Raw genomic sequence first — 26,657 nt, forward strand, 5'->3', positions numbered from 1 at the left:
CATTGCTTTATTTTCTACTGAAGGTAAAGAAAACTTCTGAGCTTCTAACCCACCTATAGATTAATTATAGACATAAAATACAGTAACAAACAATTTTGTGTTATTATTTCTTCTCCAAAGCCCAGAACACAGTTGTGACCCACTGAGGTAAGAGGACATTAAACTTCATGGTCCGTCATGTGGTTTCAGGCACCAGGACGTCATCCAGATAATACTCAATAAGATTTTGAATATGAAGTTTCAGAGGAAGGTTCCCAGTTTTAGGCACTGAGGGTTCCTTCAGAGACTCTTGAGCAGTTTTTATGAGCTGTTATTGGTTGACCAGCCATGTTTAAACAAGGTCCTGCTGGGTGTATGTCCCATGATGCACTGAGCACCTTGCACTTTTCTCTTTACCCTTATCTCTCCGTATTAATATAAAACATTATTATTGTGCTTTTCTTTTCCTTCATCAGCAGGTTTCCTTGGCTTACAGTTGTAATAACTGGCAATATGTTTTTAATTGTCGTATTTGTGGTTTAGAAGTTGTGTTAAAATAATGTGACTCAGAACACAAAGTGTGACTGATGAACAAGAACCGGATGTAACTAAGACATATCAGTCATTTTAGGTGTGTCACAGTAGATATGAACAGTGGTTGGCGTACATCAGTGATAACCAGCCATTTACTGCTCGGTGTCAGTCCAACCTCCGGGTGGGGACAAGAAGGTAAAAGTAATTCACACCTGATGACCCAGGCTCAGGCTGACAGAGATGCTCGGTCTTACGGAGCCCAGCGCTGCACACTTCCCATAGAAGACTGACTTTAGAATAAATATCTTACTGAGTTTGAACAGTTCCCTCTCCTGTTTTCTGTTGTCAGACCGAGTGTTCAGTCTTCACTATCCTGTCCTCTCCACCCACAACTGGTCATGGCAGATGGTCCTTCCTAACTGGTTTTGCTGGAGGTTATTTCTCTCCACCATGCCCTGCCACTCCGCACAAACTCAGGATGGAGGACTGATTTGAAGAAAAGATTTGATGCGGTCTGTTGAATAAAAGGATTATTCCTTTATTCTGCTCATATCAACTGTAAACTATTTAACTATTTTACATTTGTTTTTCTTCTTTATACTTTCGTTGTTTAGCGTTGATGTTTTTATTTGTGCAATATTATTAATAGTTCTCTGGTTTGTCCTCTCGATAGCTGTCCGCTGTTGTGTGTGTGTGTGTGTGTGTGTGTGTGAGTGGGTTGGGCTGACTTGTTGGCATAACAACACTTTAGTTTTGTATTTGTAAATTCCCCTTGAGCTTCCTAAAGAGTGATATATATACAAAAAATAAAGCTGAATTACTCTAGATAAGCAATTTTCCTTTATAAATTGGCTACCATGAAGGCAGTTGACATGTATGTGGCTCATATTTGGATTCACTTGGATCAAACTGGACGACAATTGTTTGAATGGAATCAGCTGTAGTTATAAATATGCCTTTAGACAACTTTGTTAATATAATATATACATATATATATATATATACATATATATATATATACATATATATATATATATATACATACATACATATATATATATATATATATATACATATATATATATATATATATATATATATATATATTGGGCCCCTTCAGTTTTGGACATTATTTGTAGCCAAATAATACACACACACACACACACACACACACACATTTACATATATGTCTATATATCAGTCACGCTTCCATCGTAGATTTGATTAATGTGAGGCCTCTTACATATTGAACCTTTAAGAAGATACAGTTGCAAGAAAAGGCTTTTTCACTGGTCTCTATGATGCCAACCAGCATCTGAACAAACAAATCAGCTTCCAACAACTGCTGGACATTATGTACAACATCTGCCTCCACAGGAGGACATCCCTCTCCAGTGCAGAAGGGGATGGTTTATATCTTTTACAAAATGGCACAGATAAAACAGCAGAAACTCATTGTGTATTTGGTGTGTAAGCTCCCTAACAATGTGTTTTTCAGTGTGCCTAACAGATCGATCGGACAGCTACAGCTGACTCAGACGCTGCTTCTCTCAACTTTTCATCCACATTGTTCTCGGCCCCCCAATTGTCTGGTAATTGACAAACGTTTCAGTTATCAGCAACAGGACTGCTTTTTGTCTCCAGAGTTAAAACTAAACATTAAGACTCTGCTTTCAGTTTTAAATCATCCCATATGTGGAGCTGTGGAGAAGCCTGACTCTCTTCGTTAAAATTAAATGTACTACCACTTTACTGGGCTGTACTACCACTTTACTGGGCTTTACTACCACTTTACTGGGCTCTACTACCACTTTACTGGGCTCTACTACCACTTTACTGCGCTCTACTACCACTCTAGTGCGCTCTACTACCACTCTAGTGCGCTCTACTACCACTCTACTGCGCTCTACTACCACTTTACTGCACTCTACTACCACTCTACTGCACTCTACTACCACTTTACTGCACTCTACTACCACTCTACTGCGCTCTACTACCACTTTATTGCGCTCTACTACCACTTTACTGCACTCTACTACCACTCTACTGCGTTCTACTACCACTTTACTGCACTCTACTACCACTCTACTGCACTCTACTACCACTTTACTGCGCTCTACTACCACTTTACTGCGCTCTACTACCACTTTATTGCACTCTACTACCACTCTACTGTGCTCTACTACCACTATACTGCGCTCTACTACCACTCTACTGGGCTCTACTACCACTTTACTGGGCTCTACTACCACTTTACTGGGCTCTACTACCACTCTACTGCACTCTACTACCACTTTACTGCACTCTACTACCACTTTACTGTGCTCTACTACCACTTTACTGAGCTTTACTACCACTTTTCTTGGCTCTACTACCACTTTACTGTGCTCTACTACCACTTTACTGGGGACTACTACCACTTTACTGCGCTCTACTACCACTCTACTGCGCTCTACTACCACTCTACTGCGCTCTACTACCACTTTACTGTGCTCTATTACCATTTTACTGTGCTCTACTACCATTCTACTGGGCTTTACTACCATTTTACTGGGCTCTACTACCACTTTACTGGGCTCTACTACCACTTTACTGTGCTCTATTACCATTTTACTGTGCTCTACTACCATTCTACTGGGCTTTACTACCATTTTACTGGGCTCTACTACCACTTTACTGGGCTCTACTACCACTTTACTGTGCTCTATTACCACTTTACTGTGCTCTACTACCATTTTACTGTGCTCTACTACCATTCTACTGGGCTCTACTACCACTCTACTGCGCTCTACTACCACTTTACTGCACTCTACTACCACTTTACTGTGCTCTACTACCACTTTACTGCGCTCTACTACCACTCTACTGCGCTCTACTACCACTCTACTGCGCTCTACTACCACTTTACTGGGCTCTACTACCACTCTACTGCACTTTACTACCACTTTACTGCGCTCTACTACCACTTTACTGCACTCTACTACCACTTTACTGTGCTCTACTACCACTCTACTGTGCTCTACTACCACTTTATTGTGCTCTACTACCACTCTACTGTGCTCTACTACCACTTTACTGCGCTCTACTACCACTCTACTGGGCTCTACTACCACTTTACTGAGCTTTACTACCACTTTTCTTGGCTCTACTACCACTCTACTGTGCTCTACTACCACTTTACTGCGCTCTACTACCACTCTAGTGCGCTCTACTACCACTCTAGTGCGCTCTACTACCACTCTACTGCGCTCTACTACCACTCTACTGCACTCTACTACCACTCTACTGCACTCTACTACCACTTTACTGCGCTCTACTACCACTCTAGTGCGCTCTACTACCACTCTAGTGCGCTCTACTACCACTCTACTGCGCTCTACTACCACTTTACTGCACTCTACTACCACTCTACTGCACTCTACTACCACTTTACTGCACTCTACTACCACTTTACTGCGCTCTACTACCACTCTACTGCGCTCTACTACCACTCTACTGCGCTCTACTACCACTTTACTGCGCTCTACTACCACTTTACTGCGCTCTACTACCACTTTACTGGGCTCTACTACCACTCTACTGCGCTCTACTACCACTTTACTGCGCTCTACTACCACTTTACTGCGCTCTACTACCACTTTACTGGGCTCTACTACCACTCTACTGCGCTCTACTACCACTTTACTGTGCTATACTACCATTTTACTGCGCTCTACTACCATTTTACTGGGCTCCACTACCACTTTACTGGGCTCCACTACCACTTTACTGGGCTCTACTACCACTTTACTGCACTCTACTACCACTCTAGTGCGCTCTACTACCACTCTACTGCACTCTACTACCACTCTACTGCGCTCTATTACCACTTTACTGTGCTCTACTACCATTTTACTGTGCTCTACTACCACTTTACTGAGCTGTACTACCAATTTACTGAGCTCTACTCCCACTTTACTGCGCTCTACTACCACTTTACTGAGCTCTACTACCACTTTACTGGGCTCTACTACCACTTTACTGAGCTCTACTACCACTTTACTGTGCTCTCTTGCATTTGATTGAACTGAACTGAAAGAGCTTGATAAAGAACCTTTTACATCACAATACTCCTACTTTTATTCTTTATTGTATGTTAACAAATTTTATGATTTATCTACAGTTCCTTTGAGTTGCCAAACCTTTGCATTGATTTACACTGAATAACTACTTTGTCAATATCTATTGTCGATGTTGTAAAAAAATAAGTGACTGAAAGTTTTGTGGATAATTAAATCCTTCCTCAGCCTTACAATACTGAAATGCTCAATGTTGGTACCATCTTCCTTCCCTTCCCTTTATCCTTTAGATGAAAGTGGCAGATTTTTAAATGTTTCCTCTACGTTTCAAACCTTGTTTATTTATACAAAATAAATATTATCTTTCTATAAAAGGTAAAATATGTTTGTGTTTACCATTTTAGGGCTGCTGCTTAGACCACAGAGATACAGATTGTGAGGAATTTAGACTTCTCTTTTGAATTGTTCGCATCAACATGCTAAATGTTAGCTTTGTGATGCTAGCTGTTAGCCTTGTGTGCTATATAGCAAATGCATGCTAATGCCCAGTCTGGGAAGGTACAGTAATGCTCATATTTATTCATACCCTTTCATTAAAGAAGGAAAAAAAAAAACAGCTGCCTGTAAAATAAGCTGATGTTCACTAAAGTAATAATAAATACAAATTTTATGAGAATCATTACATTATTTTCTAATTCTGGTTCAATAGAAATACTTCTTTCAAAAATGCAAACAAATAAGATAATTTATGACATATTACATCAGTCATAAACTAATATTTTGTTGAACAACCCTTTAATGTTTCCGCTACATTCAGGTGTTTTCTGTTCCTCTCAGTCAGACTTCTGCACCTGTTGACAGGTATTTTGTCCCACTGTTCAACAGAAAATTGCTCTAATTTGTCCAGCACCAATTTGTTTGTTTTTCTTCTTTCTTCAACTCAATTAAATGAAAAAAACAGTGTCTTATATTACTAAGTTATATTTTTGCAAATAGTTATTGTTCCTGTTTTAAGTCTCCAGTTATTTGAGTGACTGTTGTAAATTCAGCCTTTTATTTTATGAAAGGGGATGAATACACATGAGCACAACTGTAGCTGTTCCACTTGTTGGGTTAGCCATGAGTTTCTAACTTTGGTTAAACAAGTGATCACATTTCCCAGCATCAGTTACCATTATCAGTTACAAGGTGACTTTGGCAAGAAAATGACAAACAATAAGTTCTCATTAATACTATTTTTGTCAACATCAAACTGCCTCTGGATGTCTTTTCCTGTGGTTACCATACATTTCTTTTAGGTTATTCCTATCTGAAATGTTGTCTCTATCTTTGTGTTTCTTTTTTTCTTTCTTTTAATATTGCAAATTATTTTGTAATAACATTTAATCCTTTTCAGACTCGCATGAAGCTTTTCCCCTCCAGGTAATATTAACAGCGTGGACATCATTTATACCTGGGCTATCTGTTAATGTGTCTTGTTGTAGCTGACAAATCTCGTTATACAAGACAGTGAATCAGAGAGTAAGACAAACACAGGAGGATCAACATACTACATGATACCCCACTCAGCAGCAACAGGATGACAATTACTATACAGGATGATGGAGGGGTTCTGTTTAGAGGTGCAATCTTTTGCTAGAAAATGTGTTTAATATTACAAAATAAATCATCTCAATGCCGCTGTGCCTGACAGGCTTTTCACATCCCCTTCCAACAACTCCTTTGTAGCCCTCTTTTCATGTCTTTTTTATCATTTTCTTTCCATTTCTCTCTAATTGGCCGTTCTGTCTTCACAACCCATTTCCACCTGCCTCTCGTTGTCCTAGCTTCTTTCTGATTATGTCAAATAGATCTTTCCTTTCAATTACACCCTTCGTCTCACCATCATCTCTCAGTTTCCATTCTTGCTTACTCTGTCCTGCCAATGGCTCTCCATTTGTAGACAGCAGTCTCTCCATGCCTTCCTTCTCTCTCTGGGCAGCAACAGTCTTGATGCAGTGTTGCATGTCGATGGCTATCGATTTCTTTCCTCTCTGCTTCTCTGTGCCAGCACCGCTATGCCAGGTCCACAGTACACTCAACACCAACATGTGTGACTGCTGAGGTGGTGAAGTGTAAGCAGGAATCATAGAGCTTCATCTCTGACTCTGTTTTTTATGTCAGGAATGAACCATTTTCCATATGAGCATATAAAAATACTTTAATATGACATCTCATCTTTTCCTCCAAACCTGATTGTCCCCTTCTTTCTTTGAGCAGAAACAACCCACTTCTGCCTGGAGAGAAATGAGCTGCCTGGTCAAAGACGGCTGGATTATACAACACAGCATCCTGTCCATAAGAACAAAAGAGCTGCAGATGGAGGGCAGTGGGAGAGAAGTGGGGTGATGCAGAGTCTTTGACAAAGAAGAGGTGCAGAGGGTGAGGATGGAGAGTGGAGAAGGCAGGGGAGAGACTGAGAAGAAGATGGAGTTAAAAGGTGCTACAGAGTTAACATCAATGAATCACTGCCTGCTTAATTGTGGGACAGCATGATTACAGCATTGTCCATAAGTCTGACAACCGCTGCACCAAAACTAAGAGGGAAAGAAGGACAAGCAATGATGTTTTCAACATGAAAGGGAGTTTTGTAAGTCACCGACACTGAAAATAGCCCAGGTACGAGATGGAACAACACCAACTCTTGTATAATTTCATGGAAGTGTAGCCGATAATGCAGAATTTAAAAAGTAAACCTACTTACAGAGAGTATTTTATTGGTTTAAGCCCATGGTTTCATTGTTTTAACATTTTCATGATTTAATGCTCCAAACACTCACTAGACACTTTATTAGGTATCTTTCCATTGCATGTCAGCATACGTGTCTGATTAGCCAAAGGCAACATGAAGTCAAATGTGTTGTGTGCTAAAACCAAGCGGCAACCTCTGGTGGTTAAAAGTGAAGCCTATGCAGAAGTGCACAAAACTGCAGTTCCCACTTCATCCACTAGGGGCTGCAAAACAGAGCAAATCTCCATAGACTCCCATGTTAAAAAGACCAACTTCACAGCAGAAATAAACATGTTTACAGCCTGGTTCAAAAATCCATTTTCAGTTTAATAGGTCAGGTCTACCTTCATGACAACTGTAGGGGGAGTGAATTTTTTTCTAACTCGCCCGTTTAAAAGTAATTTAATCTCGAAGTTTGGCAAATTTAGGGGTGTGTCCTTTTGATTGACAGGTACCAATCTCCGGCTTCAAGTAAGAAGAACCGAGAACCACCGCGGTTTTTAGCCGGTTAACAACGTGACTTAACTTTAGCCCGCTTACCTCCATTAGCTGCGTAGCTCCCGTTATCTCAGGCTTAGCTAGGTTACCTCTTAGCAATAGAAAGCTTGGAGTTCACTCGATGTTAATCATCCACCATGACGCTCACGGCTGCCCTCTCAGCTCCACCTCTTTGCGTATATTTGTATTTTCCGGGCAAGAAGACGCGCATGATGCTGCCAACATGGCGACGGTAGGAACCGCCCACTGAGCTTCAATTCAGCTCTATAGAAACCTATTGGTGATGTCACAGAGGCTACGTCCATCTCTATATATACAGTCTATGGTTAAAACACACAGCAGCAGCAGCAGAAGACCACAGCGGGTTCCCTCCTGTCAGTAAGAACAGGAAACTGAGGCTACAATTCACACAGACTCACCAGAACTGGACAATAGAAGATGGAGAAACTGGTCTGACGAGTCTCCAGTTCAGCTCCACATTCACATGGCAGGATCAGTTTGGTGGCAGACCAGAGCATCATCTGCTCCATTCTGTTGTTCGTTAAATCAGTGATATGAGGTGTCCTTAGTGAGTTTAACTTTAATCTGACAACATGAGTATTGGCTGCCATTCAGAATCAAGAGTTTCATTCTTCAGACTGAGAGGATGTTGAAATCGCTGAATGATGGATTACACTTATTTTTCTAGACAAAAATCAAGTCAAAATGCAGAAACAGTGTGAAAAACGCCACCTCTTACTGCTCTCTGCACTTTATTAAATGATTATTATTAGGATGAGTGACAATTTCCTGCTCTTCAGTATTCAGCAGTTCGTGAGCACAATGCCTTAAAAAAGGAACTGTTGCTGCCTGTCAGTCTGAGAAGAATCATGAGACCATTTCCAAACTATAATTAAGATTACTTATTAGTGGAAAACATTCAAGATGGCTGCCAGTCTGCTTAAAAAGAGATGTCCAAATAGATTCACCCGAAGGCCAAATCATGCAACGCTCAGAGAAGCCACAAAACACCCAAAGAGCTACATCTCTGACTCTCCAGGCCTCAGTTAGCTTGTTAAATGTTAAAGTTCATGACAGTACGATTAGAAAAGGACAGAAGAAGCCTGGCTTGTGCAGGAGAAAACCTCTTCTCTGTAAAAGCAACATGACACAGCTTAGCTGTGTAAAGCTGCATCTGAATAAATGACAACACCTCTGGAACAATGTGTCACGATGCATGGAGATGTAGGGGACCCAAATGCAGGACAGGGAGGCAGGGGGAGGAATAAGATGCAATCATCAAAATAAACTGGACGGAAGACAGGATGGAGACATCGCAGGTGACTACAGACAATCAACCAACACTGCCCTCCCCTGCCAGATTGTCTGCAAACTGGTCTTTTTAAGGCTTGAGGATCTGGATCCTGCCTTAGATTGTGACCTCAGTTCTCACTCCTTGGACACCGTTGACTCTTCCTGCTTGTCCATTACCCCGACATCAGTCATTACCTTGTTTAATCTCTGCTGATGTCCCTGCCATCTGACTACACGTCACCCATCCTTCAATGTACCAACTCGCTTCCAGACTCTGGCTACAAATATCACTTCCCTGTTGCTGCAGCATCTCGTGACCAATTCCCGTTTCTTCACAACACCTCTCTACATGACCCCCCCATAGAATATGATGGAAATTCTAATCTGATTGAAGACTCTTCTGAGAATCACCTTCCTGACAACACTGCTAGCATTCAAAGTTCCTGATTGCCAGCCCTGTGCACCCGTTAAACCAATTAAAAACATATCCTTTTATTCTCTTGTTACTGGCGCCTTGTGAGTCCATCAGACAGTCGGTACACTATATCTGCATCAACTGTTTTTCCATGGCTTCGTCTGTATACAGTCAGCAAGCAGCTCTGTGGCCTTTCACGCTGTTTGTGAACTTTATTTAAAGAATATTAGGAGGATGAACTGCTGCACAGTCACATCCAGCCTGCAAGCTTGGCTAAAATTGACTCATGAAACAGGGACTATCCAAACACAACATTAAATCGACAACAGACTGAATCAAAATGAAAAGTCAAGGCGCCAACATCATCCAAAGTGCAAAGTAACATCGTAAAGAGTGGACCGAAATCAACAAAGTGGGACTGATAAAATCCAGGGAAAGCAGTTCTACAAGTTGCTGAATCACATATTTCAGGTTATAGTTACTTTTTTAGTGTTGTGATCAAGGGGCAACCTCTGGCGGTAGTCCTGAAGTGCATAAAACTGCAGTTTCCCCTTCATCCACTAGGGGCTCCAAAACAGAGCAAAGCCCCATAGACTCCCATGTTAAAAAGACCAACTTCACAGCAGAAATAAACATGTTTACAGCCTGGTTCAAAAATCCATGTTAGGTTTAATACGTCAGGGTTACCTTCATGACAACTGTGGGGGGGGAGTGAATTTTTTTCTAACTCGCCAGTTTAATAGTAATTTAATCTCGAAATTTGACATATTTAGGGGCGTGTCCTTTTGATTGACAGGTAACTGATGTCCCGCTTCAAGTCAGAAGAACGCAGAACAACCATGGTTTTTAGCCGGTTAACAACATGACTTAGCTTTAGCCCGCTTACCTCCGTTAGCTGGTTAGCTCCCATTATCTCGGGGTTAGCTTGGTTAGCTCTTAGCTACAGAAAGCTCAGAGTTCGCTTGATGTCATCATCCACCATGATGCTTACAGCCCCCCTCTAAGCTCTACCTCTTTGTCCATATTTGTATTTTCCGGGTGAGACGGCACGCATGCCCCTGCCAAGATGGTGATGGTAGGAACCGCCCACCGAGCTTCAATTCAGCTCTTCAGAAACCTACAGGTGACGTCACAGAGGCTCCGCCCATCTTTTTTATATAGAATCTATGGTTGTGATACATAAAATGTTTGAACTTAAAGAAGACATACTTTCATATTCACATGCATGATGCTGATGATGAGTTACATTTTGAAATGGGTCAATGGGGCAGAAATTAGCAGCGAGTGAACAGCTGCATTTTAATTACACCTAGAATCACGCAGAAACCAAATGTCGCAAAAAAAAAAAAAAAAAAAAAAAAAAAAAGGAAACACCTACATTTTGAAAAAAAGCCTCAAATATCGCTAAAAAGTTTTTTACACTCTCATGAGGTATTTCAGATGTTCAATACAGAAATAAATCATAAAAGTGTAATGGAAACACTTTGTTTGCATTTACGTGTCCCTGGACGTGACGTGGGAAGTTGTGACCAGTTCATTTCCAGTAAAGATGGCACGGTATGTAACAAATAACGGAAATTTCAGAGTTTTATAAAAGGAAATGGTTCTCCACAGCAAGTAGAAAGCCACAAAAAAAGGCTACGTAGCTAGCTTGCATAAGTTGCAATTCTCATTAAATCTCATCAACCAGACAAGATTTTCAAGACCTGAGGCTTATACGCTAACCGCTGTGTCATGGAAACACCTGCAAATCGCAGTTGTTTGTTGAAACCTACCAATGTTGCTTTTATTTTGCAAAAAACTGATATGGAAACTATAAAAGAGTCTCAAGCCAAAAAGAAGAATAAAAAACAGACGAGGACGTCAGATACACGATGAGACTTGAAACAAAGCGATAGCTTGAAGAAGATGAGGAGAGCAAAAGGAGAGTCTAGTCCAGGACTGGTGCTCTTAGCTCCTCCATCATCTCTGCCATTGCTCTGAGCCAGCTGATGAGGATGATTCATATCGCAGAGCTTTTCGGTTTGCATTACTGCTAATCGGGCGTGTGTGCGCCTGCATTACTCATGTTGTGGGGACATCAATCTGTTTACAAGTTTGGTTGACTTGCCTCCATTTCAGGGAGAAAAAAACAAGCCGTCCTACAAGTAAATCCACTGGTGTTGGCATGGAGACCGCTTTAAAGTTAGTGTTGGACTTCAGTGAATGAAATGGATGAAAGTGAATGTGATGCCCCCTGATGTGATGGAAACACAGTGTGTACGTGTGTGTGGCTGTGAGAGTGTGTGTTGGGCTTTAGGCTAGCTGATGAAACGAGGTCACAGGATGGCAGTGAGTGGCTCCGTCCACAAAGCACAGTGAGTCACTGGTGTATTTATCTGCTACTAACTAATCACAGGTAGCCCAATGACACATCAGATACAGCAGCACATGTGACAAGAGTAATGAGGGCACATTAGCCCGGTGTCACACAAATACACACCAGACACACACACACACACACACACATATCCTGGCTTTCCTGTAACATCAGGCAGATTCCACTTTCTCCCAGCTGTGGAGCAGAAACCTCACCTCTGACCTCTGTGCTTCCTCACATGTCTGCAGGAAGCGAGACAAAAACTTACAAACGCAGCCTTTGAGCAACATAAAAACACCCCCCCCCCCACACACACAGCAGAAAGTCAGGGAAAGAGCCAGCTCATCCTTGAACCAGTTTCCTTCACTTTGCTCCAAGAAAGAGAATTGCAGCAATTATCCCGTGACTGTTTCACCTCTCAGGGTTTCTCCTGGTGTTCCACAAGGAAATACCCTGCTGTTCTGTTCTGGGACACACACACACACACACACACACACACACACACACACACACACACACACACACACACACACACACACACACAGAGAGACAGGCTGTCCTGTGCTGCGCTGCTGTCTGAATCTGGGTTAGTTATTTCAGTGGGTGTGTTTAACTGAGCTGAGAGCAAAAGCCAGGCTAAAAACAGTGCACAGTAAGGTTATTCTGGAGTGTAAAGTTTGATTTGAGTCATTTTCCTTCCTGAAAAACAACCCCACCCCCCACCTCTCCTTTGCAGACAGAGCAAACACTCTACTTTCAGGAATTAGTAAAATCTGCACGTTAGCGCCTGCCGTCGCCCGCTGACAACATTCTGCAGTGAGTCGAAAACTTTATGCTTCTGTTTCAAAGAGCTGATCTGAGATGCTAAAAGAAAAACATACCGCGGTTTTTACATGAATCCAGAGTTCTGCTGTTCCTGTTTCCAGGGAGACGGCTTTCATCTGACTATTTTACTGTCAGATGAAGAAATATGAAGTGTGTGTAAACCGGGATCAGATACTTTTATCCCTCTTAAACTGAATGTAGAATGTTTTTACAAGAAGACCAGGATTCACTGCAGCTCCAACATGATTAGAACACAAACATCCCTTTCACACATTCATTAAAAGAGACACATATCTCTTCAATAAAGAATGGGTTAGAAATCGTCAACTGGATCAAATGAATGTCCATGTCAGTCAACATTGAATACTCCACAGCTTCCTTTAGCTACCTTTAATTTCAGCTGAAAGCCCATTTCTGCTTCCTTATGTACATAAATGGAGATGTCTGTCATACGTCGCCACATTCGTACTCCCATGCATCGTTTACTTTACTGCAGTTGACAAGTTAGTTGAGTTCATCAACTAGGGGGCAGTGCTGAGTTCAGTGTACACTTGTGTGTTTTCACCAAGCGGCAACCTCCGGTGGTTAAAAGTGAAGCCTATGCAGAAGTGCATAAAACTGCAGTTCCTCCTTCATCCACTAGGGGCTGCAAAACAGAGCAAATCCCCATAGACTCCCATGTTAAAAAGACCAACTTCACGGCAGAAATAAACATCTTCACCAGAAAAGAACTGGTCACATGATCCTCTACGCCACAGCCGGGGACGACGGGTAAATCCAGAAAAAGAGCTTCCATTACATCCTTGCCGTAAATTTCTTTATGAAAACATCTGAAAAACCACCTCATGAAAGTGTAAAAACTTTTTATTGATATCTGAGAGGTTTTTCGAAATACAGGTGTTTCCATTCATGTTTTTTATTAAGGTATTTAGTTTCAGGCAATTTTAGAGGAAAAGGAAATTCAGCTACTGACGAGGAAATAATAACAAATATAAATGATAAAATATTATAAAAGCAACTCTATATCCACATGGTAGTTAATCTGACCCCATGCAGCATCCTGCAGTCTGGAACATCCTTGTAGTGAAAGAGGTGCATTGTATGTTCATGTCTCTTTAAATACTGAAGCCTCCACAGTTTATCATCTAAATCCCTCCCTGCTGCGTCTGAACACATCCAGCTTTATTTTGGGGTGCAGTGTGCTGACGGAGCGTCTGATGAAATAAAACCTCCAGGTGAGTCTGAAGCTTGGTCAGACATTAACCAGGAGTTAGATAACAGCCTCGATCTCCTAAAAAAAAACTAAATATTATAACAAAAAGCCACAGTTGTAGTAAATGTTAATGATCAAATGCTACTTTCAGCCGCTGGTTGTGGCAATCGCAGGTCACTTGGATGTTTATGGAGTGACTTTCTTGCAATTGAACCAGCAGATTTGGTGTCTAGTCTACTGCAGTGGTGGTTTTAGAAAGAACAGCAACAGAATTAAATCCTTTACTTGGTCTTGAGTAAAATAGATTAAAAAAAAAAAAAAAAAAAAAAAAAGTTAAATTTACTCCAGACAGAAATGACTGAAGACATGGTCTCCAGCAGGGATCCTCTATCCTGGTCCTCAAGGCCCAGTGTCCTGCAGGTTTTCCTAGCACCCCTGCTGGAACACACCAGACTCAGACAAGCTCTGCAGACGTCTACTAAACACACAGCGATTTGAATCAGGTGTGTTGCAGCCTGGAAAACCTGCAGGACGACAGTTCTCGAGGACCTGGATCCCTGGCCTACAACACAGGTGTCAAAGTCTAGTCCTCTAGGGCCGGTATCCTGCAGGTTTTTGTTGTTTCCCTGCACCAACACATCTGATTCAAATCCAATGGATCCAGCAGCTTCTTGTCAACCCGTTTATGAGTTTTGGTCAGGTGTGTTGGAGCAGGAAGACAACTAAAACCTGCAGGATACCGGCCCTCGAGGACTGGTCTTTGACACCTGTGGTCTACGGTATCTTGCTATTTATTTCAAATGGACTGAATGTTTTATAAATAAGAAAAAAAAACGTGGAAAAAAACATAAGCATGAACAGAAAACAGAATAAATCCTGAAGTTGTTCAAACATGTCGGCGCCCAAATTCTTACAGAATATTCCTGAATATGTGTACAAATAAAGATTTTCACCAATGCAACAATCATCATAAAAGTTCATCAGCAGGGACCATTATTCTTTTATTACTGCACAAAGGAACTGAAAAAGAATGTTTTTCTTTTTGTTTTTCTGAGTGTAAACGTTAAAATGTGCTTCATATTTTGTTTTTCCTCTGCTTTTATGACTTGTACAGTTCAGTAAGTTCAATTTCTTGCCTGCATGAAAAGACATCCTACTTAAATAAGGACAGTCTTTCTGTCCCTGAAAATGATTCAAGGGCATCTTTGAGCATGAGCTCCTACTCTCTAAATATCTGACCGAATCCTCCTCAGCACACAAAACCTGAGCTTCTACATCCTCAAAACCTCCCAGTCACACATGTCTTATTCTCTGCAGAATTTATCTCCAGAAACTTCCTGATTTTAACTTGTGGTCCAGTCAGCTTTGATCAGACATGTTTCCATCTTTCACCCAGTAAACCTTAACAGCTGGACAGTTCAATCCCACATAATTATCATTACAATCAGTCACCTCAGATCATTTTATCAGAAGGTTTACATTCTTTTCTTATATGACCTAAACTAAAATGAAACCTAAACACAGTCTCTGTTTGCAGCACGCTTTTAGAGGAACAGTGTTTATATTAACCCTAAAAACGACAGAATCATCTCAGGAGGATTATGCAAAAAGGAAAAGGCCAACGATCAGAATATGAGAAATGAAGTGAGTGATGTCTTCTTCAGCTTCTCTGCCATTGTTCTGTGTGTGACTTATCAACAGTGTGAGCTCAGCAGAAGACTGTCATCTGGACTAAGAGGATTGGATCTTTACTTATTCAGCTCATCTTGCATGTGAACAAATACATTCAGCAGCTGTATTCACATGTCACGCAAGTAAGCTTATAAGGATATAAGAGAGAGCTTGTTTTGTGTCATAGACTAGATTTATTTCTGGGCATTGTTGAGATGATATGGAAATTTCCTGTTGTTTGAACATTTGATACATGATTTTTACATCTCTTAGTTTATGCTGCAGGAATCAGGTGCTTTATGTGCACACACACACACACACACACACACACACACACACACACACACACACACACACACACACACACACACTGTTGTTATGACCATGAGGTCATAGTCCAACCCATTATTGATCTCCTCCAACGTCATCTGCTAATCAGAAAGTAAACCTCTTAAAGACATCCGCTTCATTCGCCGCCTCATCCTGCTTTCACTCTGCAGCTGTTTATCCAAAGTGGTTTTGGTCTGTTGTACAAACGCAACGGTGGAACAAATGAAACCTGAAAGAAACAAGACTCAAATGACTGTAGGTGCTTCACGTGTAATTTAGAACAAGTATTTTCTCTGACTGGGTTGCAAGCAGGAGGATGCGATTTGTAGTCATGCTGTTCAGATCAAGTCTATAAAAAAGCCGCCGTATTAGTATGGAATCAGATTTGTTTCATAATCTCCGAGGAAAACTTTTTAAAACTCAAGCAAGAAACAACAATTAGAACCAAAACTTTCTCAAACTTAAGTAAAATAAATGATCTCAAAATAAAAAATCAATCATCATGAAAACGATTAGGCTTTTATTTAGTTATATTGAGTAGTTTTGTTCGCAGTTTCCTCTTCCTCTTTCTTTCCTCTCTCTATTTGGTTGCGCTTCACAGTCTTTGGTTTTGATTCTCGATTGTTTGGTTTCATTTCTGACACAAACCTTTCATGGGCGGGCTCTTTCAGGGGCGCATTCCGATTGGCTGGTGAGTTTTTGAATGATTTGTTGCTTGGAGATTATGAAACAAATCTGATTCCATATATTAGCTGGTCTGAGCAAGCTTAGCATAAAACATTACTTTAAAAACCCTGTCTTCATCCTTCATCTTTTTAAAGCCCATTACACATTCTGGGTTTGCACGATGGTGTAGTGGTCAGCAGCAGTGATCTTTCTGTGTGGAGTTAGCATGTTCTCCCTGTGTATGTGTGGGTTCTCTCTGGGTACTCCAGCTTCCTCCCACCATCCAAAGATGTGCATGTTAGGTTAATTGGTTACTTTAAATCGTCCCTGAGAGTGAGTCTGAGCGTGAATGGTTATTTGTCTCTCAGTGTCAGCAGTGTGGTTAACTGGTGACCTGTACAGGTTGTACCTGCCTCTCGCCCAGTGATTGCTGGGATGGGCTCCAGCTTGCCCACCGCCTTTAATTGGACTAAGCGGTTCAGAAAATGATGATGATGCACATCTCTCTGTCCATTTGCAGCAGTCACAATAACAGTTACCTTATATTTGCCTGGTCCAAAACAATTTCACTGCTGCATGTCACACATTTACAATGTTTTACAAAAACTGAAAGATGTTACAGAGATGTAAAGTGGGTGAAAACCATATTCATATGACAAATCCCAGTTTATACATGTTCTAATGTGTTTTTTGCACATGCTAGTGTTAGTCATGGTGTTCCTCAGGGTTTTGGCGAACTAGAACCAAATCTATTCCATCCAACGCTTCACTGAGCCACATCATAGGAGAAACATGAACCCTATTATATATCAATTTATGAACTCAAAGAAACTGATCAGTTTCTGACATAATAAATACCTATGTTACCTGTTTTGTACTGGTTTTCTTTCAGTCAGAACCAAAGTCACTGTTTTTTATCCGTCTCCAGTCCTCGAGGGCCGGTATCCGGTAGGTTTTTGTTGTTTCCCTCTACCAGCGCAGCTGATTCGAATCAAATGCATCCAGCAGCGTCTTGCCAACCTGTTTTTAAGTTTTGGTCAGGTGTGTTGGAGCAGGGAGACAACAAAAACCTTCAGGATACCGGCCCTCGAGGACTGCAGTTCGACACCTGTGCCTTAAAGCAACAAAAAAGTATCCCTTCAATACAATCATATAGAAGAAGTGGGTGCAAAGCGTGGGGCAAAGTGGGAAAACAAAGAAAAAATTGCAATTAACCACTTAAGTACAGACAGTTCACCATGTTAATGCAACTATGTGAACAGGAACCTAAAATGACTTTTGCAGATAATAAATCGCACATTGCCTGAGAGTGTGTGGACCTTCACACACTCACCAGCAGGGAAACCCTGAACTTTACAGCTGGTCTAACCCTGTTGGCTAAAGGTTTCTCATGCAAGTTGTAATACCTGTGTCTGGGATAAAAATCCAACCAACCTGTTAGATTTTCTTAGTAAAGTATTTGTAAAGAAGCCGTCGCAATGGGAGGAAAAAAGGAAGCTAGGGTTGTGTTTTTAAGTGAGCTAATCATGGACCGGTTCAAGCTCAGGTTTGACATTCCTGTTTCTTTCAGTTTCATCACACAGACTGATCCTGGTGGGGACTTAAGCAGCCTCTTTGCTCAGATTGCTTCCACTCTGGGTGGATTTTCAGAGCTTTTCTGTTAAAACACCAACGTAGTCGTTGGAGAACAGAATGGTTTCCATGTTATCCTCCGATTTTTCTTGGCTCAGGAAAACTACATTTCTGCAGATGTGCATTAACTCTGGGATGGGATCTCAGTGACACTGTTGGCCGTGCTGTCTTTGTCTTTATATCTACTAGTTGGTCTGTAGATTTACTTCATTCAAAATATTCAGATAAACACTCATATTTGTGCTATAAACCCAGTTTAAAGCTAGCACCTCTGACACTACCAGTGCTACTGTAACCATAACCTTGTTCTTTGGTCTGGAACCATAATGAGTCGAGGCCCTACTTCAATTCAATTCAATTCAGCTTTATTTGTATAGCACCACTTCACAACAGTGTTGTCACAGGGTACTTTACATTCACATCATTTCAAGCCAATTCATACAGATCCTATAATAGAAACTAACTGATTGCATCGAATCATGACTTGGATCCAATCCCCCATCCTGAGCTGCACACGGCGACAGTGGGAAGGAAAAATCTCCCCTTTAACAGGAAGAAAACCTCTGTCAGAACCCAGCTCAGGGAGGGCAGCCATCTGCCTAGACTGGTTGGAGTGGAGAAGACACTTAGATTAGAATATCAGTGTACTTCCATGTCTTCAAGTCTCAGGGCCGTGAATTTATTTTTACCTTAAATCCAGAGGTGAGAAGCAACAACTGTTGCTCCGTGTTTCTGTAATACTCTGAGTCGCAGTGAAGAAGGTCAGAATACGACCATTAACATCCCAACCTCAACCAAGCTGCACAGTTAGCAGTTATAATGAATGAAGGCTCCCATTTCCTGTGTGCAGGGCAGCTTCATCAGGCTGGAACAGCTCCAGACAAACTCTCTTCACTCGTCCTTTCACTTGTACCACAACCTTCTTAACTCCAGCTTCCCTTTCACCTTAATCCTGCTTTTAATCTGTCATTGATATACATTGTAACGTGGACTGGAGCCATCCACAAGTGTTTACAGGCAGAGCACTTCTCCCCTGCAATCCAGACATACGGAGCCATTAGTGGGGGTGGACTTTTAACAGATGTGAAGGAAGGGAGGGGATGATCATGTGATGTTAAAGCCTGCGAAGCGGCAGCATTAAGAGTATTAGTGAGAGTCCTGTAACCTCTGCGTTGAATAACAAAGTCAGCTTCCAGGCCGACATGAATGGGCTTTTTTTTAATGGGCCAGGATGTAGAAGATACCCGATGTTAGATGAAACTTAACGAGTTGTTTTGAGTTAAAGAGCATTGGGCTATATTTGTGATAGAGCCACATTGCTCTCGTAGCTTCTGATGACACAATAATGACAGGTTCAGGCAAAAAGAGTTACAGCTTTTGTCTGCAGCGCCAAATAAACAGAAAAAAGGCTGAGAAACAGTAAAATTACAACTTCCTCTTTGCTACAGACTCATCTGTCTAAATCTTGCTTGTATCATGCCATTTCTTTTTGCTCCTAATGAAATCAATAAAACCATCTTAAAATCTCATATTTCTACCAATTTCTGATTTGAAACTAGCAGGACACATCTATCCATTAATTCTGTTCAAAATGTGGTTTTTGTTGCTGAAATGAGCAAAGTCTTCCCTGAAAGAGAAAAAAAAAGTAAAAAATAGTTGCTGCTGTTCAGTGCTTAATGGTGCCTTAACAGATTTAAACACGCTGGCTTTTAAAAACTAGAAGGTCCCTGTTTCCCCAGAGGTCACAGCTTCCCCTGATTCCTGGTGGGAAATTCCCATTTTTATTTGTCAACCTACATTTTTCTTTTTAAAATAATTTTAATCCATCAGAGCCCAGCGTGACATATCTGATACATACGGTAAAACATTTGTTCCAAGTCCATTTTAACACAGTTTGATACTGGTCTGCTGCCCGATAAGGAAACCAAAAGATAAAGGATTACAGGACTAAGAGAATTTTTACAGTACTGGTGATAAATGGGAAATATCCCTAAAAAATACAATAAATAAATACATCATATTTCAAAAAAGTTTAGTTTTCTTATCATTTTTTTCATGTGTAGGGTCTTAAAGACACTCCAGAACTTTTGCCACGTTTCCAGTGATGCAACCCCAATCGATGACAAATGACATCCATCTTGCATCCTACCTGACTTGCGAATACTAGTCTGTCCAGTCAGTTTTAAACAATCTTACAATGACATTTGTTTAGTCCTTTTCTCTCTTTAATCTTTAACGTTCATAGCAGCCAGTGTGTTTCTATCCGTTTTCTAGCATGTGAAGCTAAAATCTCTGCTGCAGCATCCCGGATGTAAAAGTTGTAAAATCCGGTTTCTAAGCTTCGGGATGCTGCTCCAGAAATGCACATCATTGTGTTGCGATCTATCAAGCCCTGAATGCAGAGTTTTAAGGTCAGAAAGTTACGTAATGCGTCTTTAAAGGGATGTTAGACAGTGGCGTTATTACATGAATATTATATTAATGCAGTCATACGTAACGCTGATCAAAAGTTGCAGTAGTAGTGTGTGGTGTGTTAAAGTTATACACATGAAAAGTCCTCGACCTTTAATCTTAGGCAGTACTCTCTGATTTGAGATCTACAAAAACACAGAATGGTGAAGAAAACAGCAGGACTCCATGTAAAGACCTGCTCCGGGTATCCAGTTATCTGAAGCATTGTAATCTTTCCAGAAGCTGCAGCTCCCAGTAACCGTCCAGGCAACCAGCTGCTGAGTTGCTCTGGAGAAACTGGACAGAGTAGCGTGTTGGCTATCCGATTTTTTCATTTGTGTTCTGTGCACAAATCAGAAAACAACAGTTTATTATTGGATTTTTATTTTTTAATTTAGACATAAGAAATGGAATAATAATAAAAAGTGTTTTTTTTCCTTTTTTTTAATTTCTTTTTTGCTTTTTAACATTTCTGTTTCAAAAGAAAAAAACAACTTTATATCAGTTAATTGGACCAGTTAACTGTGGATTTTATCATTTAGGTTTAGGGAATTAAAACATAAAAACAACCTGGAATGGATTTTGCTTCCTTGCGCAATTTGTCCAATTTTTGTTCTGAGAACAACATTTTAAAAATAACTTCTTTTTATTTATTTTGTTATTATAGTTTTGGGGGGAAAAAAAGTAGTAAAAACCTTTTTTTTTCTGATTGTTTTTAGTTTTATTTCACAGGAAAACAAACTGCCTAAAAGTATGATGGATCTCCCATCGAGTTAAATTTAACTCTTTTCAACAAAACTTGCCACAGTCACCACGGCGACCATCATGTTATATTTTAGCCAATACAACAAAACAAAATACAGGAAGGAAGGAAGGAAGGAAGGAAGGAAGGAAGAAAGAAAGAAAGAAAGAAAGAAAGAAAGACAGACTCAGACATGGCGTTCCTACCTGGACAGAGCGATCTCCGCTTTCTGCCGAGCGATGTCTGCCGCCTTCTGAGCTCCCTCCACGGCTCGGTCCACCTTCTCCCTGATCTTGCTGGCCCTGAGGGGGATCAGGTTCTTCCTCTTGCCGCTCACCAAGATGTTCTGCTTGTACTTCCCTTCCTCTTTTGTGCCATCGGGAAACGCGGTGCAGCCGTAGCCATGCCGTTTGTTACTGAGCCACTCGCCCTCGTACTGAAGCCCGTCGGACCGCCGACTCACGCCGAATCCAGTTCGCTTGTCGTTCTTCCATTCCCCGCAGTAGGTCTCTGTCGCCGTGGCGTCCACATCATCGTCTGCAACAGCCAGCTCCGCGTCTGCATCTCCCAGGCTGGAAAGATGAAAGTTCACGTTAAGTCTCACACTTGTTTTTGGCTCAAACTGACCTGGTAAGTGTTCTTCCACACAGCGACGTCTTCAGATGGTGCTGCGCTCATTTTACCTAAAATATAGTCTGGAGCGAAGGGAGCTCAGGTTTCCCCATCAGACTTTCCTGTTTATATAACGGAACACTGAACTCAAGCAGGCGACCTTCTGACAACCTTCCTGTTGAGGGTGCGATGCATTTTTCTGACTTTGTTGGAAGAAGTGGTTCACACTGCATGTTATTAGCTGCTGTGTTTATATTACCTGTAGAATTATGCAAAACCTAAACACCGAAATAAAAACTGCAAATGGAAAGTTTTAAAAAACATTTTTAGCCGTTATGAGGTTTTTTTTTGCAGACATGTCGACATAGAAGTTTATCACTAAAGTGTATGAAAACACCACTGGACATGACGAAAGGGGTCACATGACCCGTTCATTTCAGGTAAAGATGGCTGCTTGATGATGTCTTTGGTCTTCTGATGAGGACTCACGGTTGAGATTGTACGAGAATTACGGTTTATGCACGAAACAACATTAAATTGAAACACCAGCAAATCAAATTTGTACTTTGTGAAATTTTCAAAATTTCACTGTAATTTTCTGAAAAAACAGAAAACGACTAATGAGACCGTAGCTTTTATTGCATTTTATTTATTTGTTGTTTGAATAAACTTTAATAATTTAATTTGAATGTATTTTAAAAATCTGTTGTTTGTGTATCCAGTGGTTTTATTTGTGTCTGAAGTACTTGTAATATTGGTTCAGAAAACTTCTATATAAGAAAACTTTCGGTAGTCAGGATTGGTTCCTTCTACTAAGTTCATGCGAGCTTTCTAACCTCTCAGAAAGTTTGCCTGTGATTTGTCTTGAAAAAACATGAAAACAACATCTTGTACAATTTTTGCACAGTTTTTCAAGATGTTTATAGAAAAAATTTACATCTTAATCAGGTTTCCATGTTTTTAGTTTTGGATATTCTGCCTTTTAATAGGTTTGTATTTCCAAGTTATATCAGCATTATGTGTAATCTGCACCAGCCACTGATTTTATTCCCCCAAAAAGCTCTTTCATGCATGTTTAAAGCAGTCAAATAGAAAAAGAAGACCTAGAAGGTTCTCTTATTAGCCTTGCCGATACTTGATAAGCTGCTGTCAGGCACTTCGCCAACTTTGAAAATGAGACTCCTGGATGCAGCATGCTTTTAATTTGACAGCTGATTCCCATTAAAGCCTAAAATGCTGATGTTCATAAAAGAAATCAAATGGGGAAGACGATTTTTAACAAGCAGCAAGCCAGTTGAGCTGTTAACATTTTATTGTTTGACCCAAAGTCCGTTTAGGTTTGTGTGCCAATCCATTTCAGCCAGTTAAGTAGAGCAGGTGTTTGTTGTTTCCTGGAATCTATGTTGTTCGGATGAAGGGCAGTTAACCTTCGTACTGCGTCATCTCGTCACTGCAGGGTACGCCAGTCTCTGCTGAACACGTACCAATGTCACATCACATGCACGTTCCTAAAAAACTGACTTTTAAAGGAAAATACACAATAATATTCTCCAGATGACGTGCAACTTTTTCAAAGTTTAGCTCGAGCAGGATCGCAGGATGAACTTTAATTTGTTGGCCCGTCCAGAATAAAACTCTCCACTGTGTGAGAAAACTTTGATACAACTCACAAAATTTATCATTTCAACAAAAAAAAGGCAAAAAAACCCAAAAATGTTTTAAAATGAATTTCAAACACGCCAAAATTTTCTTTTTGCACACTACAACACATCCTGTATGATATAAAGCAATCATTTCCCAACTAAAACATGCTTAGTAACAGCTACGATGGAGGAGAGATGGTGGATGGAGGTGTTAAACATCAGATTGTCCTCCTGAAAAACCAGGTTTCCAACCTGATATTGCTGAGGGTTTCTACTGTGTGGCAAAGTTGGTTAAATTCCACGGCCATTTCTTTACCTTCTACTTGTACACTTCATTGTCTTAAACACATTTCCTTGTAAGACTGAGGGGTCTTATCAAATGTCAGGTCACCTTGTGGATCTTATGGTAGCCAGTTCCTCTAGTTTTCCCTTTTCATTATTTAAATGTAAATGTACATTTTGGACTTTTTGCGCAGCTGTGCCAACAGAGTTTCTTGCTGACGTCTTAAACTTTGTTAAATTTATCACAAAACCCTCAAAATATGAACTGTAAATTATTTTCTTTTAAATACACCATGTAACTTTCCAACGCTGCTCAGCAGCATCACGAGGAAACTGCTTTCTACAACTTCAGCATCCAGGACGTGGCGTGACGTTGATGCCAACTTTTGCTTTACACCCTTGTCACACATCAAAAAAACGTATTTTGAACACATCGTGGCTGAATACGCTGAGAAAATGGAGGAAGAGCGGAAAAGAAGGTGAGAAAGAGATGAGATAAGACAGAAATCAATATCAGACTGACTTTTACTGGCTAGAGAGAACTCAGAGGACAGGCGGGTGCAAGGCGGACGGTGACTGAGAATAAAAATGATATGTAAATAAAAATAGTGTTGTAAAAACATAAATTAATAGGCTGTTAAATACTATTAAAATGTCAAATTTGATTAAAGTTTTTATATTCGTTTAAAAGAAAAACTGCAGTATGTTTGGTGCATTTTACTTCAAACTGGTAAAGTATTTAAAAAGTGACGTTTGACCGCTTCAGCAGTGTGGTGTGATGTGATTTTTGCAACACACAGAGCATATGTCACTACAAAAGATAAATGATACTCAATGATTCACAGATAAAAAATAGTTTTTATTGATTATTTCTACATTAGCCGCATTCAGGAACATTACTGGCTGAGTTGTGGTTATTAATATTGATTGTGGGTTTCATTTAATCCTTCTGGTTTTTGCAAACATGATTTGTCACCAGCAGTCGCCATGTTGTGTCCTGACCTGTGCTAAGCTTTGCTCGACCCCCCCTCCCACATTACCTGATGGTAGAGTTGATATCAGAAGCAGCAGAGGACACAGTGCTCATCCCGGCCTCGCTCCTGAATGAGCTCTGTTTAGACCTCTGCGAGGCCAGAGAGCTCCTGGATTCCGACTTCCTCAGCTTGAGACCAGACAGGATAGATCTCCGAAACAGCCCGCCTTTCCTCTTCCCCTTCAGCAGCTCAGCCTCGCTGTGCGCCGTCAGCACGAACCCTCCACGGGACACTGCGGGGCTGCTGCCGCTGCTGCCCGTGCTGCACATGGAGACACTTGTGGTGAGGGTGCCAGGAACTGCAGGAGGACCAGGAACCACTGCTCCCGTCCGGTCCAGCAACGCCGTACCATTGCTGTGCTCTGAACCGGAACGGAGGGAGTTTATGGAGGTACGCAGGGGGGAGCGGATGACGGCCGCCATGCCATACGGGACGCTCTGACGGACTCCGTAGCCATGACGCATCCCACCAACCCACTGACCCTGAAAAGTTCCTGCAGAGAGAAGAAAACAAACACGTGTTAGGCGTAATTTACACAGAAAAACCACGGAATCATTCCTGCTGGATAAACAGAAAAGAGATGAGTTTACAGGCTTTGTTGTCAAATTAGTTCAGTCATTGTGGGACTGAACTGGATTTTAATGAAAGCCCAGATTGTTTAAGGATATAACCAAACGGTTTGTGTGTGATGGTGCTGCTAAACATGAGGCATGAGAGCCAGAGGAGTCACGCTGATTGACATGTAACACCCTAGAATAACCACAGAGAGCAGAGTTTATTGTGAGAGTCCTTTTGTACGCTCACATTTCATAAAACAGAGCGGTCAGGGCCGGATTAAAAGTGCACAGGCGCCTGGGCAGAGAGTGTCACACGGGCCCCACTTCCCCAGCACAACATTGTGAAAATTGTGAATGATACAGTGTGAAACGACATTTCTAACATCTCTCAGCCAGTGGTACCAATAGTACCAATAATATATACCAATACCAATAATACCACACTGGACACTGTGGTGTAACTATCTGGCTTTTATGTACATTTTGTTTCATGTCCAAACTGCTGGTTTACGGCCTGTGTGGGCCCCACTCGTCTCCAAATGGGCCCCAAGTGGGCGTGGGCCCCTGGTCCCATGCTCATAATGCCCATTGGATAATCCGGTCTTAAGTGCGGTGCATCTTCACTGGTCTCCTGATTCAATTAAAAGGATTCATTTCAGCAGTGCATCATGATTCATTGCTATCTGTTGCTTCTTTCATTTTCACATTACTAGTTTCTTCCATGAATACATGCAGTCGGATTGTTGTGTATTTCTAATTATATCAGAACTCAGTCTGAATGTCCTGATACTGACAAACATCATAAACATGTAAATAATTATGTTATTTTCAACTTCATTATTTAACTTCATTGTTCCATTGCCTAAAACTCAAGAAAAAACCTTGCCATACTTTCACATTGTTGTCAAAAATGGTATTGTTGTAAAGCAGTGTGTTTTGTCCCTTCAGTCTGCACACTCAAAAATAGAGGTACCAGCTTGTACCTAAAAAGGTACAAATGCTTGTCGCTGGGGGTGTACTCTTTTGAGAGACATTTCTGTAACCTTCAGTTCTGGTCTATTTTTGTACCTTATCAAGTTCAACCTCACCTTAT

The 26,657-nt window shown here is 41.0% G+C and overlaps 1 protein-coding gene across 1 annotated transcript in view; it reads right to left on the reverse strand.

The window, feature by feature from the left end:
* jph3b (junctophilin 3b) overlaps positions 1–26,657 on the reverse strand; it is a gene marked incomplete at both ends in the record, with an annotated part of 81,673 nt that overhangs the window by 27,190 nt on the left and 27,826 nt on the right. The window contains 2 exons of the mRNA XM_079260296.1: positions 21,643–22,008; positions 25,014–25,500. Coding sequence (XP_079116422.1) covers positions 21,643–22,008; positions 25,014–25,500 — 853 coding nt within the window. The remainder of the gene's footprint in view (positions 1–21,642; positions 22,009–25,013; positions 25,501–26,657) is intronic.

This window comes from Telmatherina bonti (genome assembly GCF_933228915.1).
Source record: "Telmatherina bonti genome assembly, chromosome: 2".
Classification (NCBI taxonomy): Eukaryota; Metazoa; Chordata; class Actinopteri; order Atheriniformes; family Telmatherinidae; genus Telmatherina; species Telmatherina bonti.